This window comes from Tachyglossus aculeatus, chromosome 4, assembly GCF_015852505.1.
Source record: "Tachyglossus aculeatus isolate mTacAcu1 chromosome 4, mTacAcu1.pri, whole genome shotgun sequence".
Lineage (NCBI taxonomy): Eukaryota > Metazoa > Chordata > Mammalia > Monotremata > Tachyglossidae > Tachyglossus > Tachyglossus aculeatus.
The window spans coordinates 18,798,319-18,809,656 of record NC_052069.1 but is presented as its reverse complement, the minus strand read 5'-3'; the positions used below and the strand labels follow the sequence as shown (position 1 = coordinate 18,809,656).

The window sequence follows — 11,338 nt, the reverse complement described above, 5'->3', positions numbered from 1 at the left end:
CCGGGATGGAAAATAGGTCCAGTGAGGAAAAAGAAACGGAGCTGGAATAGTTCACAGAGGGAACCAGGGAGTGATTTAATTGCTATCTACTAGTGCACTCAGTTCCTTGTATAATTCTTGGGTTCATTCTTGGCATGAATGAAAGAAACCTCACATGGTAGTACTCACCCTGTGATTGACAACATTGCTACCATCACTGTATTCTATCAAGATGGAAATGTGCTGTTAATAATAATAATAATAGTATTGATGGTATTTGTTAAGCACTTACTATGTACAAAGCACTGTTCTAAGCGCTGGGGGATACAAGGTGATCAAGTTGTCCCATGTGAGGCTCACAGTCTTAATCCCCATTTTACAGATGATGTAACTGAGGCACAGAGAAGTTAAGCAGCTTGCCCAAGGTCACACAGCTGACAAGTAGCGGAGCCGGGATTCAGACCCATGGCCTCTTACTCCCAAGGCTGTGCTCTTTCCACTAAGCCACGCTGCTTCTCGTACTTCTGTTGGAAGAATGTTCTTTAATTCCTTTACAGCAATTTTCTCAAAGGTATACATTATGGAGGAACTGAGTGTGATGAAATTTTGTTATTTTCTAAAGAGGCTGTCCAGTTGTTCTCTTGGCCTTCATGGAGTCAGACAAAAACAATGGATGTAAAATAATGCAGGAATAATGCAGGAGGGATTTAAGTGAGACATAAGGATGCATTTCCTGGGTCCAGTGAAACCCGTAATAGAGTAGTATTATTCTACTCTACTCTACAGAGAAGCAGCGTGGCTCAGTGGAAAGAGCCTGGGCTTTGGAGTCAGAGGTCATGGGTTCAAATCCTGGCTCCGCCGTTTGTCAGCTGTGTGACTTTGGGCAAGTCACTTCACTTCTCTGTGCCTCAGTTCCCTCATCTGGAAAATGGGGATGAAGACTGTGAGCCCCCCGTGGAACAACCTGCTTACCTTGTATCTACCCCAGTGCTTAGAACAGTGCTTGGCACATAGTAAGTGCTTAACAAATACCATCATTATTATTATTAGTAAGGGATCATCATCATCATCAATCGTATTTATTGAGCGCTTACTGTGTGCAGAGCACTGTACTAAGTGCTTGGGAAGTACAAGTTGGCAACATATAGAGACAGTCCCTACCCAACAGTGGGCTCACAGTCTAAAAGGGGGAGACAGAGAACAAAACCAAACATACTAACAAAATAAAATAAATAGAATAGGTATGTACAAGTAAAATAAATAAATAAATAAATAGAGTTAGGGATGGTATAATTACTCACCAGCCTGGAGGAAGCAGGTTGGATTAGATGATTTTCCTTCCAGTTTCAGGAAGGAAAATCCCTAGCCCATCCTAGGGGCACGACCCAAGTAGCAAGTGTCTTTCCATTGTGGAAAGACAGGATCTCTTCAGCAGAGTTGAGTTGCCCAGAGCCAATACTGCTGCACCTGCTTAGCTCTAGTCTATAAGCCCTTTGTGGGTAGGGATATTGTCTACAAATGCTATTGTATTATATTCTTCAGTGAATGCTCAATAAACACCATTAATTGGTTAATGAGACCTGGATCTATTTCTTCAAGAAAGGCGACCAAGTGGAAAGAGCGTGTGTCTGGGAGTCAGAGAACCTGGGTTCTAATTCCAGCTCTGCCACGTGCCTGCTGTGTGTCCTTGAGGAAGTCACTTCACTTCTCTGTGCCTCAGTTTCCTCATCTGTAAAATGGGGATTAACTCCTCTCCCTCAGCATGGCGTAGTGGATAGAGCACGGGCTGGGAATCAGAAGGTCATGGGTTCTAATCCCGGCTCCACCACTTGTCTGCTATGTGTCCTTGGGCAAGTCACTTCACTTCTCTACGCCTCACTTACCTCATCTGTAAAATGGGGATGAAGACTGTGAGCCCTGCATGGGACAACCTGATTACCTTGTATCTACCCCAGAGCTCATAACAGTGCTTGGCACATAGTAAGCGCTTAACAAATACCAACATTATTATTAGTAGTAGTATTTTATTATCATTATTTTCATTATTACCTCATCTGTAAAATGGGGATTGGAACTGTGAGCCCCATATGGGACGGGGACTATGTTCAACCTGATAAGCTTACAACTACCCCACTGCTTAGTATGGTATCTGGCACATAGTAAGTGCTTAACAAATACCACAATTATTATTACTATTATTGGACTATGAGTTCCATGTGGGACAAGGACTGTGTGTCTACCCCAGAACTTAGTACAATGCTTGGTGTGTAATAAGTGCTTAACAAATTCCATTCTTCTTCTTCTCCTTATTAAGAATAATAATGGAATTGTTTATTAATAATGATAACAGTAATAATAATAATAATGAGAAAGAAAAATAACAATAATAATAACATAAGAACATTTTTTCCAAAGGAGAAAATGTTTCCCTGCCCTGTTGCCCGTATCTTCTGGAGACGATCTTAGCCTCATTCAATAGGAAGTGTCTTCAGCCGAACTCAGTGAAAATTTCATTATGGCAAGGTTTCTAACACTCTGAAAAGCGCTTACTCTGTCCAACAGTAGTGGCATGATCTTGGGTGACAGTAGGGCATTTGTTTCTTCTCATTTTAATGAGCTATAGAAGCCATTCTTGTTACACAAGGTCTCTCTCTAAGGTAATGTTGCCAAAAGACACTGGCCAGGACACGCCACCCTTAGCAGGGTGTTGCCAAGGTTGGGCAGAGGGTGGGGGGGAATTTCCAGGAGTAGTATGGGCAATCCCAAGAAAGGTCGAGGCAGTCTTTGGCCTTTCTCTAAACCACCCCCATCCCGATTCACATCACGCTCAGCCCTACCTTCACTGGCTACCAATCAGCCTGCAGAAAAGCTCGGAGATGGAGGCAGAGCGGGGGATCTTATGCGAAGTTGCTAAGACACTAATACAGTCCATTCAAGCCCGAGTCAAAAGAATGGTTATACCGGGAAAAAGGAAAAAGGAAAAAGGCTGACTCGCTCGACTGAGCCAGTCCAGTAACAAGGCACGGTTATTGGACGTCCTTGTTTCAGTCAGGAGTTGAAGCCAAACCAGCGGGTGACCAGCAGGACACATCTCGGCATACAAATTATCTAGACGATCCAGGTTTCCAAAACGGAGTTTGGCCTAAATTAGCTGAATAGGTCCAGTAAACTGGCTTTAAAACTCAAATAAGTCATTCGGGCCAAAATGTTGCATCTTTAGCCATGCTTTAGCTGAATAATTGCTTATTCCTAAAGATTGCCTGCCCCATTTGGGACAGGGTCTGCGATTGACCTAGTTCTATTGTTTCTACTCCAGTGCTGCAAATGGAGTAAGTGCTTAACAAATACCACTACCGCTATTAATATGATTGTTGTTTTTATTATTCTTCAGACGGCTCTAAAAACGACCTTTCAAGCTACCCAAATGATCTGTTCTGCTTCAGTCAAGCTGAACTGAGGGCTGGGATCCATTACCGAAGAAACAGATAGTGATTGACAGTGCTCTCCATTTGAAATTTGCAAACTTCCCAGCTGGCTTCCCAACCCTGCTGACAGCAGTCTCCTTGCCTCTTATTCTAACTCCACCCTCCTGACCAAACCATCACAGGCTCATTTCTGGATCACTTCAGACTTAAGCAAGTGAAAGCGTCTTTGCTAAAAACCAAGATAGCGATCAGGGTTGTCCAGCAAAAAAACCGAGAAATACAGCTATAGCCTAGTGTATGCTCCAGGACTAAGCCCTCCATGACCATTCCCTAAATACCTGTGAATAATGATGATGAGGGTAGAGGAAATTAAAATCCTGTTTGGAGGGAAAATCTGGGCAAACACAGAACTTGTTGTGTTAAGAAAAACAAGGAAAGCAGCCAACCAGAAGGAAGAGAAGCAGTGTGGCCAGGGCTGGGAGTTAGAAGACTGGGGTTCTAATCCTGGCTCTGCCACTTTTCTGCTGTGTGACCTTGGGCAAGTTGCTTAACTTCTCTGTGCCTCAGTTACCTCATCTGTAAAATGAGGATTAAGGCTGGGAGCCCCATGTGGGACACTGTTTCCACTGTTTCCAACCCTAAAAGCTTGTATCTACCCAGCGCTTAGTGCAGTGCCTGGCACACAGGAAACACTTAGCAAATACCTTAAAAAAAGAGGAAGAAGATGAAATGTCATACGTTCTTGAGGAGAGCAGTACAACATTTCAGGTAATCTCAGGGGCCGGTTCGAAGAAACTCACTAGATTATCAGAGAAGTTTTCTTTTCTTTTTTCTTTTTTGTTTTTTTTAAATGGTAAGTGCTTACTATATACCTGGGATTAGAACCCAGGTCCTTTTGACTCTATCCACTGGGCCACACTGCTTCTCTCTCTTTCTCTCTTTCTCTCTCTCTCTCTCTCTCTCTCTCTCTCTCTCTCTCTCTCTCTCTCTCTCTCTCTCTCTCTCATTGTTTCATTGTTTGGCTGACCCAGACGGACTCTGGAAATAGTTTGCTTCACACATACTATGAGTTAGAGAGTTAAAGACTTGAAAGGGTTAGCCCACCTTCTGACTCCAGAAGAAGCACACCCAAACCCTTTTTTAAGGTGATCCAAAGAGGGATTTCAGAAGATGAGAACAGAAAATAATCTTTCTCTGCCTCATTGTGCCCTGGGCACTTGGACAGTGCCCCACTGTGATTTTCAAATCACACTGACAATGTTATTCAATGCTTGGGTACCTGCAAGTGAAGGGAGAGGGGAAATCTTAATTACACTTCTTTGTGTGTGGGAATTTATGTATCCTTTTCAGCTTTTGAGAAATGGACTATGGCAGGGACAGAGTCTAATTTTCAACTTTGCAATCTTTCCCAGTACTTAGTACAGTGCTCTGCAAACAGTAAGTGGTTAATAAATACTGTTACTACAACTCAGTTCATGTCTGTTAGATAACACATTTGCTCCCAGATGTGGATTTCTGTTTATTATGTAAAGAAGCAGCTTGGCCTAGTGGATAGGAATCAAAATAACTGGGTCCTAATCCCTGCTTCACTACTTGTCTGCTGGGCAAGTCACTTTACTTCTCTGTCTCAGTTACCTCCTCTGTAAAATGGGGATTAAGACAATGAACCCCATGGAGGACATTGACTGTATTCAACATGATTATGTCTACCCCAGTGCTTAGTATAGTGCCTGGCATATAGTCAGTGTTTAACAAATACCATAAAAAAAACACTGAAGGAGACTTTCTCATTTCGGGTTGGACTGCAGAAATGGGTTTCTTGGGTCTGTTTCCTCCTCTTCCCCTATCTCTATGAAATATCCCATTGTGATACTCCTTAGGGCAGCACTGATTCTGCTTAGTGAAATGTAGTGCACATTCTTAGGGAAGTAGTGTGACCTAGTGATTAAAGCAGGAGCCCACAGCCAGGGGACCTGAGTTACAATCCCAGCTCCGCCACTTACCTGCTGTGTGATCTTGTGCAAGTCACTTAACTTCTCTGTGCCTCAGTTTCCTCAGGTGCAAAATGGGGATTCAATACCTGTGCTCCCTCCTATTTAGCTGTGAGTCCCATGTGGGACACTGACTGTATCTGTCTTGATTAGCTTGATTCTACTTCATCAGCACTTAGAACAGTGCTTGACACATTGTAAGCACCTAACAAATACGGTACAAAAAAGTCTCACTATGAAGTCAAGGAGCTCACTCTCAGCATATGTTGTGCTGTCTTAAATTCCAGATTTTACCCTTGTGGGGAGTGAGGGGCAAAGTGTCCTTAGAGCAAGGTCCTTAATCTGGAACTCCCTTCCCTTATCAGTTTCTCAGAGCCTACATCTCTCCACTTTGAACAGAGTGGATTAAACTTTGCTTACCTACCCAATGATAGGAGTACCCCTACAGATCTTTAAAAAACAGGGAGGGGAAGGGTGTGCCTTTATTTAATGGAGTTTTTCTCGGATAAGGGTATCCTGGGACTCTGAAGCTAGTCCATGTTTACATAGCACAAATAAAAATGACATAAAACCACTCGACACTATATGATATATGTTGGTCATTCATTCATTCATTCAATCACGTTTATTGAGCATTTACCATGTGCAAAGTACTAAGTGCTTGGGAGACTATAATGCAACAACAAACAGACACATTCCATGCCTACAACGAGCTCAGGGTCTAGAGGGTCATTGAGGCGGGGAGGAGGAGGAGAGGCTATATTTGGAAAACTCGTATAATCACAGAACATAGTTTAAGGGAGGTATTCACTGCTGATAAAGTTCTCTGAGAGAACTGCAGGTTTACAAAACTCCTATCCTGAAGAAGAAAACAAAAAGACTTGACTAATGCAATAGTCAGCCACACCTCTGTCACCCCATTGCCGGCGATGGGCTCTTACATGTTACTGAGAGCATTGGCATCATCTCAAGAGGGCGGGTCTAGGTGGAATGAATAAGGTTTTAAAGGTGTTCTTCAATTGTGTTGTAATATTTTGGGATGGGATGTAGGCGGGCCTTAGGCTGTATAAATAGCCCACTGGCTTCCATTCAAGCTGGAGATTTCTGAAAGCCAACAGGTTTACCTTGAACTAGAATTGAGTACCTTCACCCAGCTAAGGTATGTGTCTCATGATTAAGCTACTGGGGAGTTCTAGCTCTAGACTATAGTAACCCAGGTATTCTCACCTGAAAATTAGAAAGAAAAATTGTGACAGCTCTCTCTCCATATATGCTTTAAAAGTCCAGTGTGTCTTAAAAGGCTGCATTTCTTCTCCTGCTTCCTCAGTATTCTTGGCAGACTAGGTTATGAATGAAATGAGATAGATGTATTTGGAAAATGAGCGTCAGCTATCTCTGATAATAAGGTTTTCGCCATTTATTTTGGAACAAACCTTTAAGAGAGGCATTTGCTTTTACTAACGGCTACAGCCAAATTTGGCATCGTTCGTAACTGTTTCCTCTGTCACAAATCGCTGTCTCTGGGGAAGACTGAAGCTCGTTTCTTTCAGGGCATAGAATCGAGAAATTACCAAAGCCGTAAGCCCTGTGTCTAAGTTTCTGTCAGAAACCACTTTGGCGGATGAGAGGAATAAAGTGGTATCTAATTTAGTCACCTCAACATTAGAGCAGTTTTTCAAGTATTGGGTGTACCTCATCTGGTAATCCTAGAAGCCGGAGACTCTTTTGTAGAACTCTAGGAACCATGGAATGCAATAATCAGCGAGTCAGCGATTGTCCTGAGGGATGGAGCAAAGTAGATAAATGTAATCCTCAACGGCAGCCTAACTAATTTGATTTGGCATAACAGGTTCCTTGCCGGGCCGAAGCCATGAGAATCCAAAGCATCGCCCTCTTTTCTATCTTGCTCCTGGTTTCTCAATTGCTCTTCGTTGAAGGGGAAAAACGGAAAGAAAGAAAAAATGGGAGAGAAGGCAAAATGGAAAAACAGCAGGCTGGATCAGCAGGCCCACATGAGAAAGGGCAGACATCCAGAGGAGAAAAAGGATTTCCCAAGGGCAAGTTTTCCACTAAAGATAAAGCGGACTGCACTTGGGCAGTGACACAACAGGACGCCACCAGCACCTTGACGGTTGAGTGCAAGAGGGGCAACAGCGTGTTTGGGTGTGCCTACGCGGGCAATCCTTCTTCCTGTCCCCAGTTCAAGGGAAATGAAAAGCCCTACTGGAAACAGATCAGCCGGGTCCTGCGGAAACAGAAGGGCATCTGCCAGGACCCAGGGAGCGTCCTCAAGTCCTGGCTTTGTAAGAAAGGCTCGTCGGGGGCAGCCCTTAAGATGGTGAACTCCACTCTGAGCAAGAGCGAGAGTGGTTCAGAAGACAAGAGTGAGCAGGGCGGGTTGGGAGGGACAATTCCTACAGCGCGGGCAGAAAACAGGGCAGTGGCCGAGGGGACACCGAACTGTGAGGAAGATGAGGATATTATTAACCAGAGGAAAGTAGTGGATGAGTACTGTGGGCATTCCTGGAGCTCGCTGTGTAGGTTTTTCCTCACCATGTTACAGGATAATACATGCTAGTGAATCAATCTGAGGCGCCCCATCCAAATTCCGAGTTACTGAGAGCTTGATCCTCTAGGAATGCTGCAGAGCCTTCTAGGTGTTCCTGTGTGACAGGAACTTGCATTGGAGAGGAGTGGAGAGGACCAAACTGAGTATTTAATGGTGTTTTCTGATTTGTATACTTCAAGGTCTGCTTCACCCTTTCAGATGCCATAGATTATATTTTCGTAGAGACTGTTCTGAGCATATTACCAAGAGATGTTACACACCATTTAAAGAGGCTGTAGATAAACGAAGTCTTCTTCGGGCCTTTCTTTGAGCTGAGCTAGCCAAAGTGATGATTTAAGTGCAATGCACTGTGACACTGTACAGTTCTTTTGATGTGACTTCTTAAACTATCTGAGATAATAAACTTTTTAAAATACTTTTCACCCGTTTGCCTCCAAGTTTGTTCCCAGAGTATCCTGTAGCACTAATAATCATAATGATAACAATAATAATTATAATATTTACTATATTTGTTTTATTAATGATGTGTATATAGCTATAATTCTATTTATTCTGATGGTATTGACACCTATCTGCTTGTTTTGTTTTTTTGTCTGTCTCCCCACTTCTAGACTGTGAGCCCGTTGGTGGGTAGGGACCGTCTCTATATGTTGCCGATTTGTACTTCCCAAATGCTTAGTACAGTGCTCTGCCCACAGTAAGTGCTCAATAAATATGATTGAGTGAATAATAATGATATTTGTTAAGCGCTTACTATGTGTCAAGCATTGTTTTAAGCTCTGGGGTAGATACAAGCTAATCAGGTTGGGCAAAGTCCATGTCCCACATGGGGATCACAGTCTTAATCCCCATTTTATAGATGAGGTAGCTGAGACCCAGAGAAGTTAAGTGACTTGCCCAAGGTCAAACAGCAAACAAGTGGCGGAGCTGGAATTAGAACCCAGGTCCTCTGACTCCCAGGCTTGGGCTCTATCCAGTGGACCATGCTGCTTCTCTTGGGCCACGCTGCTTCGCTTTTAAAAAGTGTTAAGTAAATATTGCAGTCTTGGGGAGGATGGAGAGGGGATGTCCCGCAATCTAGCCATTGATGGTATTTATTTAGCATTTACTCTGCACAGAGAACTGTACTAAGCACTTGAGAGAGTACAGTAGTGTTGACAGACACATTCTCTGCCAGCAAGAATTTCCCAGTCTAATTATGCCTAAACTGTAAATAGACCAATGGAGCAGTAGAGTGACAAGTTTTCACAGCGTCCAAGGTCATCTCACTAGACCTGTAAAGATTTCCCTGAGCAGCATGGCATAGTGGGTAGAACATGGGCCTGAGAATCAGAAGGTCATAGATTCTAATCCTGGCTCCACCACTTGTCCGCTACGTGACGTTTGGTAAGTCATTTCACTACTCTGGGCCTCAGTTACCTCATCTGTAAAATGGCAATTAAGACTGTGAGCCCCACGTGGATCAGGGACTGTGTCCAACCCAATTTGCTTGTATCCACCCCAGTGTTTAGTACAGTGCCTGGCACACTGTAAGTGCTTAACAAATAGTACAATCATTATTATTATTTATATTAATAATAATCAAAATGTGGCCAATTAATTAAACCAATTGTGAGATGGTTAAAAGGAGATGGTGGAAGAATTTCCTTCTGTAATGAGCTCAACACATAGAATGGAGTTTCACTGCCCTGGTATGTTGGCCCTGCCTGAAGACACAAGAATGGACCAGATGTGCTGTTGCACCATTCTTGACCCAGACATTCAGTGAGTTTTTTTGGTTTAGTCAAGGGAAGCCATCTTTTGTGACTCCTATAGCTTGCCTTAACTGCTGGAAAAATGGGGTAGGACCCTCAAATTCATACAAACATGAGAAGCTCTAGGGGTTGGTAGATGGCAGATACTCTGGATGACACCACTGCCTAACTAGAAAGTAGACTAAGCAGTTATGCTTATGAATTTGCACTAGATTCCTCATTCTTTTTCTTGTTTTGGTGACTCACTTAAGGGATCCCGAAGAGCAAAAATGAAATAGAAAAGTTGCTTTGAGATTAATCCTCGAGGTAGTATGATGATTTCAAATATTTCAGCTGAATGGTCTTTGGTAGGCGATTGTCGATCGCTTTCCCTGGGAGCATTTTAAGTGCTTAGACAATGGCAGTTTAAAATATCAGCCTCATTATCTGTATAATTTACATGGAAAATATTCTCCAATTTAATGTGTAGCTTCCATGGAATGAACCCCCTGGGAAGAAAATATCACCTCTGGAGATTCTTGGCTCTTGCTATAAGTGGTAGAAGCCAGTACTAACTTGTCCCGTCTAAATCCATCCCATTTCCCAAGGTAAAATGGCTTTTTGGCAGAGCTAGCAGAGAAACCAACTGACTGGATCCATCACAGGAAGAAGCTAAACTACAGTGTGGAGTTTAAACTACAGTGCTAAGCTAAACTACAGGATTCTAAACTACAGAAAGCTAAACTAAGCTAAACTAAGTGCTTAGTACAGTGCTCTGCACACAGTAAGCACTCAATAAATACGACTGAATGAATGAATATAGTGTGTGGAGTTTTCAAGTGCTGAAAGCTGATGAGATGTTTTCTATCAGATGATCTGCATGATTAGTTTTCTCATGCGAAACATCCTGAAATATCTCATTTGCATCAGGCAATGCAGTGGATAAGGGGTTGAGTAGATTGGCGCCAGATGAGAACTTGATTTCCAAATGCAGTGCTGAAAACTGTACGATGCCTACAGCCATTTGCTTATTCTTGGAAATCCCCTGCTGACTTCGGAACCACTTCTTGATGATATAATTTGTTGCTAGAAAAACAAGGAGAAATCCAGGGAAGGAGTTGAAAACCATTCTCTCTAACTAGGTTTTTATTTCGTTTTTGTTTTATTTTTTCATAGTATTTGGTAAGCACGTGCCTTATGTCAAGCAGTGTTCCAAGGATCGGGGTAGATACAAGTTAATCAGGCCGGATACAGTCTCTGACCCACATAGGGCTCACAGTAGGAGGGAGAACAGGTGTTGAAACCCCATTTTGCAGTTGAGGAAACTGAGGCCCAGAGAAATTAAGGTCACAGAACAGTCAAGTGGTGGAATGGAGTCAAAATTAGAACCCAGTTCCTCTGGCTCCCAGGCCCAGGCTTTAACCACTATGCCAAGCTGCTTCTCAATCGATTAGCAATACATAGATCATACCTAGATTATTAATGTCTGTGTGCCCTTCTACATAGCAAGCGTGATGCTGGCAGGTGGTGTGTCTATCAACTCTGTTTTATTGTACTCTCTCGTTCACTTAGTACCGTGCTCTGAGCACAGTAGCACTCAAAAAATACAAGTGATTGATGAGACCTATTCTCTCACAATAC

The 11,338-nt window shown here is 43.0% G+C and overlaps 1 protein-coding gene across 1 annotated transcript; it reads left to right on the top strand.

Moving 5' to 3' along the window:
- Nucleotides 1–6,492: 6,492 nt before the first annotated feature.
- FGFBP1 (fibroblast growth factor binding protein 1) lies at nucleotides 6,493–8,355 on the top strand. Its single transcript, XM_038745951.1, has 2 exons — nucleotides 6,493–6,554; nucleotides 7,245–8,355. The coding sequence occupies exon 2, from the start codon at nucleotides 7,266–7,268 to the stop codon at nucleotides 7,971–7,973; it is 708 nt and encodes a 235-aa protein (XP_038601879.1). The 5' UTR covers nucleotides 6,493–6,554; nucleotides 7,245–7,265; the 3' UTR covers nucleotides 7,974–8,355.
- Nucleotides 8,356–11,338: the final 2,983 nt, after the last annotated feature.